General features: G+C 51.5%; 2 protein-coding genes across 6 annotated transcripts; one reads left to right on the forward strand and one right to left on the reverse strand.

Annotated features, from left to right (window-relative positions):
* Window positions 1-714: 714 nt before the first annotated feature.
* On the reverse strand, window positions 715-7,036 carry ART5 (ADP-ribosyltransferase 5). 5 transcript variants are annotated; one of them, XM_054725622.1, is made up of 5 exons: window positions 6,929-7,036; window positions 3,651-3,712; window positions 1,782-2,511; window positions 1,140-1,172; window positions 715-1,054 (listed from the first exon to the last, which is right to left on the reverse strand). In XM_054725622.1, the coding sequence occupies exons 2-5, from the start codon at window positions 3,708-3,710 to the stop codon at window positions 924-926; spliced, it is 954 nt and encodes a 317-aa protein (XP_054581597.1). In that variant the 5' UTR covers window positions 3,711-3,712; window positions 6,929-7,036; the 3' UTR covers window positions 715-923. The 5 variants fall into 5 exon arrangements, with proteins under 5 accessions (XP_054581597.1, XP_028013979.2, XP_054581596.1 ...); XM_028158178.2 differs by lacking the exon at window positions 6,929-7,036 and adding an exon at window positions 4,064-4,432; XM_054725621.1 differs by lacking the exon at window positions 6,929-7,036 and adding an exon at window positions 4,064-4,432 and having other exon boundaries at window positions 3,651-3,811.
* Window positions 6,760-19,035, forward strand: ART1 (ADP-ribosyltransferase 1). The gene is made up of 5 exons (XM_054725623.1): window positions 6,760-6,813; window positions 13,346-13,464; window positions 13,769-14,548; window positions 15,635-15,676; window positions 18,938-19,035. Exons 2-5 carry the CDS (start codon window positions 13,401-13,403, stop codon window positions 19,033-19,035), a joined length of 984 nt encoding a protein of 327 aa, XP_054581598.1. The 5' UTR covers window positions 6,760-6,813; window positions 13,346-13,400.
* The last annotated feature ends 548 nt before the right edge of the window (window positions 19,036-19,583 follow it).

Here is a 19,583-nt window from a genome sequence, read left to right on the forward strand (position 1 = left end):
ACAGGCCAACTCTGGAGCTCTGAGGTCCCTGGATCCCCAGGTGAGGAAGGCCTTCCTTTAACTGGTTGATCAATAGTTTGTTCAACAAACATTTACTAAGCACCTGTACTGGAAACAAATGCATGCATACTAGTGCTGACAGTCTAGAGTAGCAGAAGGAAACAAACTGTAATTGTACGGGATGCCCAACAGCCTATGATGGAAGGAAGCACAGGGGCTGTTAGAGCTCAGAGGAGAGGGCCCAGCCCCAGCCTCAGAATCAGGTTGCTTCCTAGAGACCTGGAGGGCAGAACAGAATCCTGAAGGATAAACAGGAGGTTGATGGGACAATATGGAGGAGAGGGAGTTCTAGGCACAGGAAACAGCATGTACAAAAGCTTGGAGAAAACACGACACTTACGAGAAACTAAATGCCTAAGGTTCCCAGTTCCCACCACATCCTGGCTCCAGGCTTTCCTCCTTGGCTTTGCCTTCCTCATCTGACGAATGAGCTGAGGAATCCATCTGTCCCCTTCCTGCCTTCAGGATGTTGAGAGGAACCTCGGGCTGTTAAAGCTTCTGGGTTTGCAAGTTATAGTGTGTGACAGGGGTCTGCACAGGGGACCATGTCTAGGAGAGAGAAAGAGGTCATTCTTTTAAGTCCCTCAGCCCTGCAAGGCCAGAGCAGGGCAGATGGTCCCGTCTCATGGAATAAACTGATCATGAAATTCGATGTCACCACACTCCAACACTGTTTAATCAAGAGGTCATCACAGCACTACCTTTACTTGTCCCAGGGAGTGTCCACCCTTCCATGGCCTCAGATCCCCCACATCCCGGTTGGGGAGATGGCTTCTAGGGCTGGGTCTGAAACCATGTTCTTGCTTCTTGAGGCTTCTCGAAGGCCCCCTTCTTCCTATGAAGGTCAACAGTTCCCAGGACCCCTAAGTGGCAGGCATTGGACTTTCAAGGACCCAGCTCCCGAGAGCTGGAACCCCCCGGGGGCCAAGTGTAGGGTCTTCCAGGAGAGCAGAGAGAAGGCCCTGTTGGATGATGGGTCTGGCTGCCCCCCCTGCTGAAGAGAGAAGAAAAGAAGGTGAGGGGACAGCAAAATCGGGAGGAGTCAAAGCAGCTGAGGGAGGGGAAGGAGGGTAACTCACTTGGTACAGACATACAGCCCCGCCTCTTCTCCCCTGGAATAGACAGCTTGGTGAGACCTTCATGTAGACAGACCCTCACACCCCAAATACCCCTTCCCACCAGGCTCTGGCACTGGCCTTTCCCCTTCTCAATCCATCTTTCCCTTCCCCTAAATGCAAACTTCTGGCTTCCTTTCCTCCTCCTCACCCCAGGAAATCTTCCCAGATAGCCTATCCATCCCTGCTCCCTCCCTAGCTCCAGTCACTGCTCCACTCTGTCCCTGCCTCCCCACTTGGGAATAGCACGGATGTGTCCTGTGGACCTGTAAAGCCCAGGGCCTCCTGAGATCTGAAGCAGCATTCCTGTCACTTCCCTCTCCTTGCTGACCCCCTGGACTGGGCTCTTTTGCTCTATTAGACTCTATAGCACATGGGACCTTTTGAGCACATTTACAGAATCATTTGCGAATATGCACAGATCTGGAAAACACTGGCGGGACCTTCTTTCTAAGAGCGGGTAGGACCTAAGTCACGGAGAACCGTAACTGCAGCTGACTTCTACCTTTAACCAACTAGATCTCCTGCAGGCCCTGGGGATCGGTAGGGACATCCTGGCTTATTTCACCCTCTTTGCCAGTCCTGCTTCCCTCATGCACAGCTCACCACCCAGATAGGCGCAGTTAAAGTGGCTGCAGGTCTTATTATAGCTGCAGAGAGTCACTAGGCTCTGGGCTCCATCTTGGGAGAACCTGGTGACCAAGAAGACTTCGTGGGGAGGGATCAGCACCTCGCGCTCCTTGGGAAAAACAGACAGGGCCTCGATGGGGGCCCCAAAACAAGTCCTTAGGGAGAAGAAGGTGGCATTACCAAATCTGTGGGCCACTGCCTCATCCAGGGAGCTGGAGGCAAACTGGCCCAAGCGAATAGAGTCCCCCAGCCTCTTGGGTTCAAAGCGAAGGGTGCCTACACCTCGGAACACCACCTGCCCAGGTCCCCTGCTGCAGCCCTTGCTCCCCTGCAGCAACTGCAGGGCCCGGGTCAGGTAGAAATGCAGGGCCTTGAAGGGGAAGTGCCTCATGTAGTACTCCCGGGAGACTCCGCCTGTCCGCACCGCCTGGTTCAGCTCCCAGTACAAGTTGTTAGATGAGTTGGTGTAGACCATGATGGCGATTCCATGCTGGGATTTGAAGCCAGGGGGCAGTGTGAGCCCTCGCTGCTTCTGCTCCCAGGCCTCCTGGGCTGCCTCCCAGGATTCCCGCAGCAGCACGTGGCGGGCCATCTCCTCCTTCAGCAGAAGGGCTGCCTTCTCCTCCATCTCCTCTGCGCAGCCCACATAGGCATCATCGAAGGTGTCTGGAGCCAGGCCCAGGGGCAGGATGGGAACAGCCGGGGCCTAATGTGGTAAGGAAGAGAGGAGCCACACAGGAAAGGGTATAAATTCAGAGCACTGGACAGGGGCCAGCTGGCAGATCAGTTCAGAAACACAGAATCTCACTTTTTATGTCCAAATATCTGGTGTATATAATTTGGCAAGAGCCCAGGGGCTTAAATAACGTAGGCACTGGAGTCGGACATGGGTTCATCACCTATTAGCTGTGGGATCTTGGCCAGTCTCTTAACTCTTCTGGGCTTCAGGTTTTCCACCTATAAATTCATACTTCCAACCCCATAGGGCTATTGTGAGGCTAGGATATAGATCTTCACTTCTGTACAACCTAAAAGGGGTCATCTTGTCATGAAAGAGGTCCCTACGTTCAGAGGGAAGGGGGGCTAGATGGCTTCCAAGCACTATTCTGGCTCTAAGACTCGGTGTGCAGATGATATACAGATGTGCCACTGTGTCCCAATGACCTGACCCCACCCCATCCTCAGACTCTCTTTCCCTCCCATGCAGTGCTCAGCCAAATCACTGTCAGCTCTGAGACTCCGAGTGTTCTCCCACTGTCATCCCCAGACCTGGGGAGGGGTGGGGAGGAGCCCTGGTCCCCGAGGGACTGACTGCAGGAGGGCAGAACATAGGGGGCCCAATCCACTTTGCCTAGACCAGTGATGGCGAACCTATGACACACGTGTCAGCACTGACACGCGTAGCCATTTCTGCTGAGGCGGCCGCATGCCGAGGATGAAACATTTGCTGCTCCTGAGGATGAAACATTTGCGAAATAATGTTTTTTCCTCAAAGTGACACACTACCCAAGTTATGCTCAGTTTTTTGGTGAAGTTTGACACACCAAGCTCAAAAGGTTGCCCATCACTGGCCTAGACTGAGCCTGTGGATGGAGATAGAGATGGGAAATTGGGGATGAGGAAGTTAGAGGCCGTTCCTAGGGAGGGATGAGTATGAAGGAAGGAGGATCAGTGGGTGAAGATGGGGGTTCTAGTAGCGGGAATGGGAACTGGGGGGGAGGAAGATTGCAGAGAGGAATAGCATTAAGAGGACTGGGGTTTTAGAGAACAGACCCTGGGAGAGATTTTTGAGGAGTTTGCCTCCCAGCTCTTTCCTTAGTGGCAGGGGATGGTTCCCCCAGTTACCTGCCAGAAGGCGAGAAGGCCGAGGCAGCTGAGGGTGAGCAGCAGAGCAGCCTGCATCATCTCTGGGGGAGACAGGAGAGCGAGGTCCGGATGCGGGTGGGACCAGAGGCAGCGGTGCAGCCTTGGCTTCAACGGGCTGGAGGAAGAGGCGCACACCTTTTCTGCTGTGGAGTGAGGATGGTCCAGGACGCGGGGCCCAGGCGTGGGCGGGGCCACGGGAGTGGGCGGGGCCACGGGAGTGGGCAGGGCTTGGGTATGACCGTCTCCGCACCCCAGCCCAATCACAGCCCCAAGTCTCGGCTCCTCCGACCCCCGGATGCCCCTACACTCTGTGCCTCTGCCTAATTTTTTGCCATGGTCCAGGGGACTTGACTCCACCTGGCGAGGGGCGGGGGCAGGGACCTGGCACCCACCTGGAGGTCACAGAGGCCGAGAGAGCGGGAAGGTGTGGTCAGGCCAGCGGGTGCCGGTCGGAGTCTGGACGAGCCAGGCTGGTCCCGGGAATCCGGCGGACCGGCTGAGTCCCACAGCTAACTATAGCCCCGGGCAGTAACCCAACACCTCTTCCCCAACGACTGACGCTCTGGCCCAGGGAGCAGGAGGGGTGAGGAAGGGGCTGAACGGCTGACTCCCCTCCCCAAACTGCGAGTTCTTTCTCCAGGACCCCCTTGGGCTCCAAGCAATTCCAGGGTTGGGGGAGGGAGCTGGTGAGACTGGGCCTCTCCCTCAGGGGTGCCTAACCCGGTACCCAGACCATTAGGCCTGGGAACCCAACGAGGGCCGCCCGCTCCCTCCCTCCCCCCGTCACCACTTGCGTACTTGCTGATTTGCATGCAATTTGCATATGATTCACTCTTTAGGGCACCCACCCCTCCCTTCTCTTCCTCCCCCTTCTGTCAGTAGGCCTGGACCAGATGCAGAGCTCTCAGTTTCAGATCCTCAAGGTCCAGCCAGACTCCCTCCCAGACCGGTGTTTTATAAACACTGGCCTATCCCCTCCCCTAGTGTGGGCCAGTCTATAAATAACCTGGATCTGAGCTTTGGATGCCCAGTCAGAGATAATGGGGGAAGGAGCCAGCCGAGGTATCAGTAAGCAGCTCTGGGAAGAACTTTCTGAGGGCCTGAGCCTCTGGGGGTGAGAGAGGTTGCCCCCAGAATGGCCAGAGGAGTTGGGGTTCCTGACTGTCAGGACTGAGGAGACTCTGCCCACTTCCTGCTGGGGCTGAGGTGGGCATGGAGATTAGACTTACCCCAGGCTTGCATCCTAGTCTGGCTCATTAGTTTAGCCCCATCCCTATTCCCCATCCCCTCAGACTGCCAACCAAGTAAGAAATGTCCTTCACCTAGAATCCTGCTTTTTCCGAAAAGCCTTTCTACAGACTAATAAGGAAGGTGAACTGTGTTTGGGCTTGGATGAAGGTGGGAGGTGAAAGAGGGGCATTCCAGCCCAGCTGGTGTGGCTCAGCAGTTGAACATCGACCTATGAACCAGGATGTCATGGTTCAATTCCCAGTCAGGACACATACCTGGGTTGTTGGCTTGCCGGCTTGGTCCCTGGTGGGGGACATGCAGGAGCAGCCAATCAATGATTTTCTTTCATCATTGATGTTTCTATCTCTCTCTCCCTCTCCAAAATAAAAAAATAAAAAAAAGAAAGAAAGAAAAGAAAAAAGAGTGGCATCCTAAAAAGCAAGAATGCTTGTCAGGCAAACAGCTTCAAGACAAATCCTTCTGCCCCTCCAAAGAGACTGGCCACCCACAAGGTCCCCTTGATTAGAAGAAAATCAGAAGCCACTCTACTGTTCAGCATTACTGTGAAAACAGCATCTGCTTCCACTAGAGGCCCAGTGCATGAAAATTCATGCACTGGAGGGGGAGTCCCTCAGCCCAGCCTGCCCTCTCTCACCGTCTGGGAGCCCTGAAGGGTGGGAGGCAACCCGGCGATCAGGGGAAGGCAAAGCCCTCATCACACCTCTGCTGCTGCCACTGCTGGTAGCGCAACCCTCGGCCAGCCCTGGTTACCTGAGCCTCGGGCGGCCCTGGGCGGCTGGGGGGCTGAGGGTGGGTCTGGCTGCACCTTGTGCCTTCTACCCTCCACCCCCTACCCCAGCTGGGCTGAAAGGACTGTGGGACTCAGGTGGGGCTGAGGGGACTGGGCGCCGCCATCTTATGGCTATGGGCACCGCCATCATTGTCACAGCATGATGGTCAATTTTCACATTCCCTCTTTATTAGATAGGATATCTTGCCTGCCTGGAGGGACTGGAGCTTTTGCTGTTGCTGGAACAGAAGATACTGTCTGGGACAGTAAGGCCTTCTGAGACATTCCTGGGAACAGATCTAATGGGATCATGGCTTTGTCCTCTCTCCATCCTCTGGCTTTGGGGAACTGTTCTCAAGACTTGGAAACCCAAGAAAGGCCCCAAGAAATGGAGTCAAATCTAGCCATTGAACAGGGGTCCAGAGTGAGGCAGAAAGTCCTCCAAGCCGAAACCGGTTTGGCTCAGTGGATAGAGCGTCAGCCTGCGGACTCAAAGGTCCCGGGTTCGATTCCGGTCAAGGGCATGTACCTTGGTTGCAGGCACATCCCCAGTGAGGGGTGTGCAGGAGGCAGCTGATCGATGTTTCTCTATCATCGATGTTTCTAACTCTCTATCTCTCTCTCTTCCTCTCTGTAAAAAATCAATAAAATATATTAAAAACAGAAAGTCCTCCAAGATTACATGGCAAATCAGTGCTGGAGCTGGGACCCAGACCCAGCCTTCTTGATCTAGGAATCTCTCCTTCACCTTAGGTGAGTCTCCATGCTCACATGAAAGGAACAAACGTGAGGAGATGTTCTCTGAGGCCAGGGGTGCTGAGCCTAGGACCAAATCCAGGCGGGAGGCCGTTGTTCCAGCCTGGAACCTCCACGCCCCAGCCCACCTTGTCTCTAGCTTCAGGGATTCCCTTTTTTTATGGGGAGAACACTGGCCCAGGGCAGACTGGGCAGAGGCTAGTGTTCCTGAGCCTTGAGGAGATATCCAGAAATAGATGGGGGAGTGTCACCTTTCTGAGCAGCTGTGTGGGGGAGGTACAGTATAAAGGAGGAACCTGCCCTCCCCCTCCCTGGCGGCCATCACAGGAGACCAACACCAGCTTCCCTGCCCTGGAGAAGCCCTAGGTAAGGGGCACACCACCCTCTCCCGGCACTGGGCAGGGTATTTTTTAGGGAAAATTTGGGGTATTAATGGTGGAGTTTTAGGAATCATTAGGACAAGTTTTAGAAAGTCTTTTACCTTAGTCTGTTGTCTCTCTTGTACTTCTGAAGGCTGGAAGTCCAAGGTCAGGGCGCTAGCACGGTTAGGTGAAGGCTCCCTCCCTGGATCAGAGCCCATACCTTTTCACCGTGCTCACAGGGTGGAAGGGAGCTCTATGGGGTCTCTTTTATTAGAACACTAATCCCATTCAAGTAGGCTCCACCCTCAGGAACTAATCACCTCCCAAAGGCTCCACCTTCTAATACCATCACACAGACATTAGGATTCCAACATGTGAATTTTTCGGGGACACAACATTCAGGCCATAGTACCTTTGGCAGAGAGGTTTGGAACCATTGGGGAATTTGGGGATTCCTGGGGAGACATTTGAACTCACATGCACAGAGAGGATTGTTCAGCGAGGGCCTGAAAAAGGGGGAACTGACAAGAAGTGTTCTGGGCAGATGAGGACAGAAGGGCAGCTGGGATATGAAAATGGGTTGCCTGGTGCCTCCATTTCCTCGACTCCCAAGCCTCCCAGTTACTCTGGCCCCCCACTCCATTTGCCCACAACACTGGTCCCCAAAGTCATTGATCCACCTGCTTGCAGTGGTCTACCTTGCTAGTTGCACCCAGAGAGCCTCTCAGATTCTCAGCAAATATTCCGAAAGGCCTCACCTGGGCCTAGCCTTGGGCTGACCTCTGGGAACCAAGAATAGGTCATACAGGTCTCGCCCTCAGACACCTAAGAGCAGCACTGTATGATCAGGATGGACACAGGAAAGCATGGGGCGATACAGGAGCCCAGAGGAGTAGAGGACTTCCCGGAGGAGGGGACCCTTGAGCTAAGCCTGGAAAAGTGAGTAGCAAAAGAAGGGCATTCCAACAGAGAGGAGAATAGTGGAGCCTTGCCTGGACCTTTGTTCTGTACTGTAGAAGCCAAGCAGAGGTGGTGGGGCAGGAGGCTAAAGAGGTCCCAGAGGGCCCCTCACAGAGGCCTCAAACACCAGAGGAGGCTGGACTCTGTCCTGAGAGACTCTGATTGGCCTTGCTTATGTCATGCGTCCATCCATGAACCAATCACAATAGCCAGGGTGGTAGAGCACCAGTTTGGAGTCATATGTTCAGCCCATGAGGGTAAGCCCCACCTGAACGCATGGGCTGGGTTCTCCACAAGAAAGAGAGGATCTATTATAGAAGCTCAAGCTTCTTGTGTGGATTCCCAGGGACCACAGCCAAGAGTTCAAGTAGATTCTGCTGCGACATACCCTGCCCATCAGAATTCCCTCCTGGAGTTGGGGAGCAGAGTCTCATGCTTTATGGCCCATGGTGACGCTGTTTTCAATTCTGTATACTCTGTGCCTCCTCTGGTCAGCTCTTCATTTAAACCTCACTCCTGGTACAATTTGTTCCTGTTAGGCTCTTTTAGTTCCTTCTGGTGCATGCATCATATGCGACTTGAAATTACTTCAGCTCCATTTCCACTTCAAAAGAACTTAAAGAAGCAGGGGTGTGGGTTTTGCTGTTCATAACTTTTTTATCCTCACCTGAGGATATGTTTATTGATTTTACAGAGAGAGGAAAGGAGACGAGAGAGAAAGAGAGAGAGAGAGAGAGAGAGAGAGAGAGAGAGAGAGAGACATCGATGTGAGAAAGAACATCAATTGGTTGCCTCCCATACATGGCCCCTACCAGGGATCTAACCTGTAACTTAGATATGTGCCCTGACTGGGAATCAAACCCACAACCTTTTTGGTGTACGGATGACACTCTGACCAACTGAGTCACCCAGCCAGGGCTGCTGTTCATAATTTTATCCTCAGTGCCTGATACATTACAGATGTTCAAAATTTTTTTGTTGAGGGAGAGAAGATAATGAATTCACCTTGGGACATGTTGAACTTGATAAATATTGCTGCTAACTCCACTGCCCGGAGAAGCTCAGGCCTCAATTTAAATTGTACATTGGCAATATGTAAGATCTTATATTTGGAGACTCATCCTATCTAATAAAGAGGGAATATGCTAATTGACCCTCATGGCACAAAGATGGCGGCGCCCACAGCCAATAAGGAGGGAATATGCTAATTGACTGTCCCATCCTTAAAGATGGCTGCACTCACAGCCAATAATGAGGGAATATGCTAATTGACTGCCCCACCCTCAAAGATGGTGGCATCCACAGCCACAAGATGGTGGTGCCCAGTCCACTCAGCCCCCCAGCCGCCCAGGGCTGGCCCAAGGTGCAGGCAAGCCTTGGATGGCGGCTGCCCAGCAGCCCAGGGCCGCCCGAGGCTCAGGTAACCAGGGCCGGCCGAGGCTTGCGCTGCTGGCAGTGGCAGCAGCAGAGGTGTGATGGGGCGTCGCCTTCCCCTGAGGGCTCCCAGACTGTGAGAGGGGGCAGGCCGGGCTGAGAGACCACCCCCTCCAGTGCATGAATTTTCATGCATTGGGCCTCTAGTAACATTATAAACACATAGAATCCCAGTGTCTTAGAGTCAGTGAACTGTCAAAACTTAGGCCCCACCAAGAGCCAGAGGGGAAGATGGATCAGGGATGCTTAACCTGAGTGACACTGGGGCAGAGGCATAACCACCTGAAATTTGTGAAACGTTTTGTGTTTTTTAAAAAATATATTTGTATTGATTTCAGAGAGGAAGGAAGAGGGAGAGAGTGATAGAAACATCAATGATGAGAAAGAATCCACTGCCTCCTGTACACTGCCCCCTCCCCACTGAGGTATCAAACCCGCAACCTGGGCATGTGCCCTGACTGGGACTTGAACTGTGACCTCCTGGTTCATAGGTTGATGCTCAACCACTGAGCCACACCGGCCAGGCAATTTGTGAAATATTCGTGTGAAGGTGCAGGTATCCATTTCTGAGGTGAGGTCTTAGCTTTCATCAGATTCTCAAAGATAAAGAACCACTGAATGCATTATCATTTGTGCAAAAGAAGGGAAGCAGAAATGCCTGTGGATTTGCTTGTGTGTGCATAGTGTACTTCTGGAAGGATACACAAAAAAACAGTCACATTGGCCACTTCTGGGAGATGAGGTTGGAATTGGGGAATTAGTGAGAAAAACACATTTCACTGTATGCCTTTGGACTATTGAAATTTTGAACAATAAAAATGTACTACACTTTAGAAAAGTAAAAACTTTAAAATTAAAAATTAAGTTATGAATGATCCTATTAGTCAGAAGAGATATTAATTAAAAAGCAGATACCATTTATGCCCACCAGTTAAGTGAAACTTAAGGAGATATTAATAATATCCAGTGTTGCCCTAGCCAGTTTGGCTCAGTGGATAGAGCATCAGCCTGAGGACTGAAGGGTCCCAGGTTCGATTCCGGCCAAGGGCACATGCCCGGGTTGCAGACTCAATCCCCAGTAAGGGGTATGCAGGAGGCAGCCAATCAATGATTTTCTCTCATCATTGATCATTGATGTTTCTTTTTTTTCTTTTATGTTTCAATCTCTCTCTCCCTCTCCCTTCCTCTCTGAAATCAATAAAAATATTTTAAAAATAATATCCAGTGTTGGCAAAGATGTAGAGAAAAGGACACGCTTATTCATTGTTAGTGGGAGGGCAAACTGGTACCTTTTGAATGGCAATCTGGCAGTGCCTATCAAAATAAAACAATATTCATATCTTTTAAATATCATCTTCTTGATATCTTTGCTATAAAAATATGCACACAAGTAGACAAATATTTATATGGATGTTCATGCAATATATGTTAATATAAAAAATTAGAAAAAAAACTTGTGTCCATTAATAAGGAAATGCTTAAATTATGGTTTAACTATACTAGGGAATACCATGCTGCCATTATAATGGACAAGGTAGATTATATGTGTGACATGGAAGAAGTCCATGATATATTATAAGGTTACAGACTGTGTATATGTAAGCATGTTCCCTTTTTATTTTCTACTAGAGGCCCGGTGCACGAAATTTGTGCACTCGAGGGCGGGGGGGGGGGGGGTCACTCAGCCCAGCCTGCATCCTCTTGCAGTCCGGGAGCTCTCAGGGGATGTCTGACTGCTGGCATGGAGGCGGGAGAGGTTCCCGCCACCACCGCTGTGCTTGCCAGCCATGAGCCAGGTTCCTGCGTTGAGCGTCTGCCCCCTGGTGGTCAGTACACATCATAGCGATCAGTCATTCCACTGTTTGGTCAATTTGCATATTAGCCTTTTATTATATAGGATTTCATTTTTTTAAAATACGTTTTTATTGACTTCAGAGAGGAAGGGAGAGGGAGAGAGAGATAGAAACATCAATGATGAGAGAGAATCATGGCTGCCTCCTGCACGGCACCCCCCCCGCCACTGGGGATTGAGCCCACAACCTCCACCCCCTGGTCCATAGATCAATGCTCAACCATTGAGCCACACTGGTCAGTCTTCCCTTTTTATTTTTTCTTTTCTAAAATATATTTTATTGATTTTTTACAGAGAGGAAGGGAGAGGGATAGAGAGCTAGAAACATCGATGAGAGAGAAACATCGACCAGCTGCCTCCTGCACACCCCCTACCAGGGATGTGCCCGCAACCAAGGTACATGCCCTTGACCGGAATCGAACCTGGGACCCTTGAGTCCACAGGCTGACGCTCTAACTACTGAGCCAAACCGGTTTTGGCTTCCCTTTTTATTTAAAAAAAAATGACAAAAAGCAAAAACAGGTTGTATGCAGAAAACTGTGTATATGTATTTAAATACATTAAATGTATGTATAAAACTATGTACAGCTCTAACTGGTTTGGCTCAGTGGATAGAGCGTCGGCCTGTGGACTGAAGGGTCCCAGGTTCAATTCCAGTCAAGGACATGTACCTTGGTTGTGGGCACATCCCCAGTAGTGGGTGTGCAGGAGGCAGCTGATCGATGTTTCTCTCTCATCCATAGATGTTTCTAACTCTCTCTCCCTCTCCCTTCCTCTCTGTAAAAAATCAATTAAAAATATATTTTTAAAAAGCTATGTACATAGCCCTAACCGGTTTGGCTCAGTGGATAGAGCGTCAGCCTGCAGACTCAAGGGTCCCAGGTTCGATTCCGGTCAAGGGCATGTACCTTGGTTGCGGGTACATCCTCAGTAGGAGGTGTACAAGAGGCAGCTGATCGATGTTTCTAACTCTCTCTCCCTCTCCCGTCCTCTCTGTAAAAAATCAATAAAATATATTTTAAAAAAAGCTATGTACATATATACAAAATATTATTTTTATGTGCATAGGGAAAGGTCCTGAAAGGTATTTATCACAGGTCACCCCCTCCCTGCTAGCAGGCATGGGTAAGAGTGAGAAGGGGAACGTCGAGGGAAGAAAGAAAAAAGGGAACTTGGATTTTGTGTTTCACTCATGCATTTTTTTTCACAAGCATGCATTACTTTATAATAAAATAAACAGAAAAGCAGCATCAGCACTGGCTTAGAAACTTTCTGTTCCAACCCTGACCCAAAGCTGGGATGCCTTCTTCTTGGTGCTACTTGGGACTCCCAGTGTGCCCACCCACAGGGTGCAGGAGGCTGTGGTTCTCTCCAGCTTTCCTTGGGGGAACAGGTACCCTCTGTCCTCCCCCGTCACCGAGTCCCTCTTTCCTCCCCGCCTGGGGATCTACATCTGTCCCGGCCCCAGAAGCAGTTGAGGACTCAGGGAATGAAGGCTCAGCTCTCAGCAGGACTGGAGGGAGCGGGGAGGTCTCTGGATCCCAAGCCCTGCTTTAAGCTGTCTCTGGAGTCCTGCTGTGGCCCCCGCTGCTGACCATTCCCCTGTTCTGCCCTGTTCCAGCCTTAGGTCCCCCAGGTGCAGCCACGGCTTCTCACCATGGCAGTCAAGCTCCGTCAGGATTGGCCCAAATCTTTTTTAAAAAATATGTTTTTATTGATTTTGAGAGAGAGAGAGAGAGAGAGAGAGAGAGAGAGAAACATCTATGAGAGAGGAACATCATCGATCATCTGCCTCCTGGACCCCACATACTGGGGATGGAGCCCACAGCCTGCCATATGCCATGACCAGGAATCAAACCGGTGATCTCTGGGTTCCTGGGTAAACACTGAACTGCTCACTACTGAGCCACACCGGCCGGGTGGCCCAAATCTTTTGGACATTCTCACACTGCAAGTTCTACCACACTAGACAAAATGCCTCTTACTCTTTACATCCTGAGAGTTCCTACTCCAATACCTTTGCTCTTCTCATTCCTGCTCCTTCAAACTCTTTTCCCACCCCAAACTCCAAACTTTCCTCTCTCCTTGTCTCCACTGATTGAGGCCTTATTCTCCTATTCATCCTGCAAGTCCCTGTTCACATGTCACCTCTTCCAGAAAGTCTCCATGTTGCTTCCAGCAAGAAGGGTCCTCTTTCTGTCTTCTGAGCCTCCATTTCTATGTTGTGACTCTGTGCCAGATGTCAATGAATGTTTATTAAACTGTCTAGGTTAACATTCCCATTTTCCAGATGAGGAAACGGAGACCCCAAAAGAGACAGCAACTTACCCAAGGTCACGTCCAACATGCAGACTCCTGCTATGATGTCTCTGCTGCTTGTGTCCATGGGCCTCATGGAAGCACTTCAGGTATGGTCATCCTCTGCTGTCCCCATGCCAGCAGGGAGCTGAGCATCAGCTTCTTCTGAACTCTGAGAGGAGGAGCGGAGGGAGGAGAGAATGCCTGATGCTTCCCTCGGGACTCGCTCAGCCCGAGGGGACAGCCCCAAACCCCAGCCTCGGGGAATTGGCAGTTAGCAGGTCCCAGCCCCCTTCCCCTCCAGGTGTGTGTGGGGCCCTTAGAGTGTCTTTCTCAGCTCAGTGGCGGGGAAAGCTGGACAGGCTCCCATACTCCTAGGGCCCATCCTCTCAGTCCTTGCTGCTCCCTCTCCCACCCCAGAGCCACCCCATCACACGACGAGGACTCTTCTCTCAAGAAAGGCCCCTGGACATGGCCCCAACCTCCTTTGATGACCAGTATGCTGGCTGTGCAGCAGCCATGACAGCTGCTCTCCCAGATCTCAACCGCACCGAGTTCCAGGCCAACAAAGTGTATGCTGACAGCTGGGTGCTGGCCAGCAGCCAATGGCAGGAGCGCAAAGCCTGGGGGCCAGAGTGGGGCCTCAGCCACACCCTGATGTCCCCACCACCCCCCGGCTTCCGTGATGAGCATGGGGTGGCCCTCCTGGCCTACACAGCCAACACCCCCCTGCACAAGGAGTTCAATGCGGCCCTGCGCGAGGCGGGCCGCACCCGTGTCCACTACCTCCAACACTTCTCCTTCAAGACCTTCCATTTCCTGCTGACCGAGGCCCTGCAGCTGCTAAGCAAGGCCCAGCGTTCTCCCCAGTGCCGCCAGGTGTTCCGAGGGGTACAAGGCCTGCGCTTCCAGCCAGCAGGGCCCGGGGCCACCATCCGGCTGGGGGGCTTTGCCTCGGCGTCCCTGAAGAATGCCACAGCCCAGCATTTTGGTGAGGAAACCTTCTTTGGCATCTGGACCTGCCTTGGTGTCCCTATCAGGGGCTACTCCTTCTTCCCCGAGGAGGAGGAGGTGCTGATCCCCCCCTTTGAGACCTTTCAGGTGATCAACAGCAGCAGACCTGTCCAGGGTCCCACCCGCATCTACCTCCGGGCCCTGGGCAAGCACAGCATGTACAACTGCGAGTACATCAAAGGTGAGAGGGGCCTGTGGGTGAGCACCTGTGCAGAAGGTGAGCTCCCCACCCTGCTTTCAGGGAATGCATGCAGAAACACTAAAAACCAACCAACCGTGAGAGGGGCACAGACTGTCCTGTACGCCCCTCCTTCCCACCTCCGTCCCTCCATCTCAGGGGAGACAGAACCTTCTGAGGCCGGAGGCTTCTCGTCCCTGGTGGTGTCTGAACCAGAGCTGGTCACCTGCCTGCTGGAAGGCTTAAGAGGGTTTTCTGACCAAGGCAGGGGCCTTTGGCCATTTGAGGGCCAAACAGACCTGGTCAGGCTTTCCTCCCGCCTGGAAGCCAGAAGGGAATCAGTACTGACACACAGATCATTGTTGCCAGAATTGACAAGAGCCCCAACCTCAGTTTCCAAGAGGGGCGTGTTTATTTGAACAGAAATCCCGTGCTGTCGTGTGTGCTGGGCGGGGGCCAGGGTGGGGGTGGGAAGACCTCACGTAGGTGCTGTGCCCCTAAGGTCCAGTTCAGGCTGTGGCAGGCCTCAGATGCTCTTCCTGTCCATCCCCCTGGGACCAGCCAAAGGAGAAATCATGAGGATGGGCCCAGGTCCCTAATCTGTGGACTACTGTGGGCTACTGGTCCCGGCTGAGCAATGCCCAGGGGCTGGCAAGGCCGCTTTCATAGCGAGAGGCAGACTGTCTGCTGGAACTGGGACCACATCTACCATGGGAAAATGTCCTGTGTGGCTTCAGTTCCCACCTCGGACATGAGTGCATGAGTTGCCAGAGGTGAGGACGACATGCACAGAACATAAGCTAGCCTGTGCTTGGCCGGGATGGGCTCGGAGAGGCAGAGGTGGGTGTGGCGGGGAGACGAGGGAGCAGCAGGAGTACGTAGAGCAGACCCTGGTTTTTGAGGGCTGGCTCCCTTCTGGCCCCACTGCTCACAAATCAAGTCAAACCTCGGCAAGATAGGTCTCACCAGAAGGAAGCAGAATTAGAGGGAAAAGTACCAGCTTTCCTAGAGCAAGTCAGGGATGGCCCACAGGGCCACTTCCCATCCTTAGAACTATTAAGTCTTTGATTTTCTCTTTCTTCTCTACAGACAAGCAGTGCAAGTCTAGGTCCTGCCGCCTAGGAAACTCAGGTAGGACTGCAGGCCTCTGGGACAGGGGCTCCATTGGGGGATGAGCAGGCTGCTCTGGATGGCTCCTTTATAAGAAAAAAACCACCCTCTTCTAATTAAAAAGGAAAAATAAAGTAAACCCTCTACAGCAGACACCTGTGGGGATAGCTAAGCTCTCCCAGAGGAGGTAAGGGGCAGTGGTTGGGCGAGCTGACCCACCTGTCCCCTCTGTGGACCCCCCTCCCTCACAGGAGACAGCTGACCAGGCCCCAGAGCGGTCCTTCTGGCACAGAGGTGATGGAGGGCAGGGCTGATCTCACACACACAGTGCTCCCGGGCCTTCTCCTCCCTCGCCTGGGGAACCCTCTGTCCCTGTTACTGCCCTCAGCACTCCCTCAGGCCACCTTCCAAGATGGAGGCCGGCATTAGAGACCTGGGCTGTTGTCCAGGCCCTGCCCTAGCTCTCTTTGTGACTAATTATTCCCTCTCTGGGCCTCCGTTTCCCTATCTGTATAAAAACCCAACTGGACTAGATGATTCCCAAGTCACTTTCAGCCATGACTTCCCTTCCCTTCAAAACCTGCTGTGCCAGGGCCCACCTGGGCCACCGCTTCTCTAGGTGGGAACAGGCTTTTCCAAGGGAACCTATTGGAACAGGCCATTCCCAGGGAAGAAACCACAGCTGCCCTCCTCGTGGGTCTCTCCTCCCTCCTGCTGGGCTCTGCGGACAGTGGACAAGGAGCCCCAGCCTCACCATGACATAGCACCACTCAGAGTTCCAGGCACACCAGGCCATGAATCCACACCCAGAGCCAGCTGTGGGTACTGTCATCACCCCTGTTCTACAAATGAGGGAACTAGGGCACAGAGAAGGGAAGCAACCAGCCCTACACCACACAGCTAGTAAGGGGTGAGGTCCAGACAGACTGACCCTAGAGCCAAACTCTGAACCACCATTCCAGGCTGGCCCCTCCTCCCCATACCATTTCATTTTATCCTTCACTGCACAGTAACCTATTGGAAGGAGGCAGAACAGGGAGTATTACCCTCATTACATAGTAAAGTAAGACCCAGAGATGGAAGTGACCTTCCCAAGGTGACGGAATGAGGTAGTGTCAGAGCCAGGCCAGAAGCCAGGTCTCCAGCCTCCAACCTGCCTCTTTGAGTTTTTTTTTTTTTTTTTTTTTAAGTATATTTTTATTTTTATTTTATTTTATTTTTTAATATATTTTTATTGATTTTTTACAGAGAGGAAGGGAGAGGGATAGAGAGTTAGAAACGTCGATGAGAGAGAAACATCGACCAGCTGCCTCCTGCACATCCCCCACCGGGGACGTGCCCGCAACCAATGCACATGCCCTTGACCGGAATCGAACCTGGGACCCTTCAGTCCACAGACCGACGCTCTATCCACTGAGCCAAACCGGTTTTGGCATAAGTATATTTTTATTGATTTCAGAGAAGAAGGGAGAGGAAGAGAGAGATAGAAACATCAATGATAAGAATCATTAATTGGCTGCCTCCTGCATGCCCCACACTGGGGATCAAGCTCACAACCTGGGCATATGCCCTGACCGGGAATCCAACTGAGACCTCCTGGTTCGTTAGGTCAACGCTCAACTCTTGAGCAACGCTATCCAGGCGCTTCTTTGAGTTTTGATAATGAAATTTTGCGCGCTGGAAAAGTTTAAGATCTCCCCCACCTCTGCCACCAGCACCTCTCCTACCAGGGTTTGCGCAGAGAAGCCAAGATCAGCATCACTAGTTCCCATTCAGATCTCTACCCTGTTTCATCCCACCCTGTGATGCCTCGTGTGTGTCCGTAGGAGGCAGGAGGAGAGACCTAATAGCCCCTGGTATGTCCTAGTCTCTGCATCTCTGTTTGCCTTCTTCCTTAAATTCTTTTTTAAATTAAATTTATTGGGGTGACATTGGTTAATGAGATTTAGGTTTCAAGTGTACATTTCTATGATACATGATCTGTGTATTGCATTGCCTGGCCAGCACCCAAAGTCAAATCACCAAACATTTGACCCTTTTACCCTGTACTACCCCCACTCCCTTCCCTCTGGTAACCACTGTACTGTTGTCTGTGAAGAGGAGTTTTTGTTTGTTCATTTGTTACTTTCAGTTTTATATCCCACATATGAGTGAAATCGTGGCTCTTTTTTAAAAATTTATCTTTATTGTTGAAAGTATTACAGATGTCACCCTTTTTCCTCCCACTGACCCCTTCCACCCCACTCCCACCCTCCCATATGGTTTTTTAAAAATATATTTTTATTGATTTCAGAGAGGGCGAGGGAGATGAGAGAGAATCACTGATTGGCTGCCTCTTGCACGCCCCCCTACTGGGGATCGAGCCCACAACCTGGGCCTGTGCCCTTGACTGGAATCAAACCTGGGACCTTTCAGTCCCCAGGCCAACGCTCTATCCGCTGAGCCAAACCAACTAGGGCCCCCACCATATGGTTCTTAACTTTTTCTGGCTGACTTAATTTGCTTAGCATAATAATTCTCAAGGTCTATCCACGTTGTTGCAAATGGCAGTATTTCATCTTTTCTTCTGTATTCCATTGTATATATACACCACATCCTCTTTATCCAATCACCTATCAAAGGATTCTTTGTTTCCATGTCTTGGCCACTGTGAATAATGCAGTGAAGATAAGGGTGCGTATACCTTTGTGAATAAATGTCTTCAAAATTTTCAGGTAAATACCCAAAAAAGGGGTTGCTGGGTCATATGGTAACTCTATTCCTAATTTTCTGAGGAGCCTCCATAGTGGCTGCACCAGTTTACATTCACACCAGCAGTGAATGAGGGTTCCTTTTTCTCCACAAATCTCTCCAACACTTACTACTTGTCTTGTTGATAATAGCCGTTCTAACAGTGTGAGGTGGCATTTCATTGTAGTTTTGATTTAATTTCCTAATAGCTACTGAAGTTGAGCACCTTTTCATATATCTGGTGGCCGTTTGTATGTCGTCTTGAGAGAGGTATCTGCTCAGGTCATCTGCCTATTTTTTTAAATTAGATTGTTTGTTTGCTTGGTGTTGAGTTGTAGGAGTTCTTTCTATATTTTGGATAATAACTCCTTGTCAAAGCTGTTGTTTGCAAATATCATCTCCCAACCTCTCTAAATTCCTGCTCTTCATCTCTGTCTCCCACCGCACTGTATGCACCAGTGTTTCCAGCTCACCCGGCTTGGTTTTTGTCTTGTTTCTTTGTGTAACTCGCTTCACCCCTAAATATCTCTTTCTTCCTCTGTTTCCCTGCAGCCGTGGGTCAGGGCCCTCTGTCTACAGTCTGGTCCCTTCCACTGCTACTCTGGTTCCTTGTCGGGGGAGTCTTTCCAGAGAGTCCAGGCCTCCTCTGACCCATCAGACTCTGAGCAGCCCTGCCTGCCACCTCTGCCCAACATGAGGACGTCGGCCACATGTGTGCTTTACTCTAAGTGTAGCCAAGATCCGTAGAAACGCCACCTGCAGGGAACTCTGGGACCTTCTCTGGCAGCTGCCAGGCCTGATGGTGGAGAGAGAGAATTTTGGGCCTGAACTTTACCCAGTGCTCTAGGAGTGAGACATTGAAGAGAGGTAGGGGGACTCCAGGACAGGCAACAACGCACTTGGAGGTAGAAGATTAAACTCGTTTGGGCGTGGAGGTGCTGGGAGGAAAGCACGTGGCCATGGTACTTGCTGGTGTCACTCACATGCCTCACATGGACAACTGGAAAGCTACCTATTCACTCCCCCAGGGAGCTTTCTCTGACCGCTCTGACCCTGCTGGGTTAGGGTGCTGCCTCTGTGCTCCCACAGGTCCTGGGAGCTTCTCTACACCACATGTCCATGTCTGTTGCCCGTGACAGACTGTGAGCTTCCTGAGGTCAGGGACGGGGTCTGAGGCAAAGAGGTGGATGCTGGGAAG

Source organism: Eptesicus fuscus, chromosome 13 (assembly GCF_027574615.1).
Source record: "Eptesicus fuscus isolate TK198812 chromosome 13, DD_ASM_mEF_20220401, whole genome shotgun sequence".
Lineage (NCBI taxonomy): Eukaryota > Metazoa > Chordata > Mammalia > Chiroptera > Vespertilionidae > Eptesicus > Eptesicus fuscus.

Coding starts and splice junctions, on each gene's coding strand:
- ART5 (XM_054725622.1), bottom strand. CDS start 3,710: ATGATGCAGGCTGCTCTGCTGCTCACCCTCAGCTGCCTCGGCCTTCTC. Junction 2,512..3,650: donor GCCTTCTCGCCTTCTGGCAG/GTAACTGGGGGA, acceptor TTACCACATTAG/GCCCCGGCTGTTCCCATCCT. Junction 1,173..1,781: donor TAACTGCGCCTATCTGGGTG/GTGAGCTGTGCA, acceptor TGTCTATTCCAG/GGGAGAAGAGGCGGGGCTGT.
- ART1 (XM_054725623.1), top strand. CDS start 13,401: ATGCAGACTCCTGCTATGATGTCTCTGCTGCTTGTGTCCATGGGCCTC. Junction 13,465..13,768: donor CCTCATGGAAGCACTTCAGG/TATGGTCATCCT, acceptor TCCCTCTCCCAC/CCCAGAGCCACCCCATCACA. Junction 14,549..15,634: donor CAACTGCGAGTACATCAAAG/GTGAGAGGGGCC, acceptor TCTTCTCTACAG/ACAAGCAGTGCAAGTCTAGG.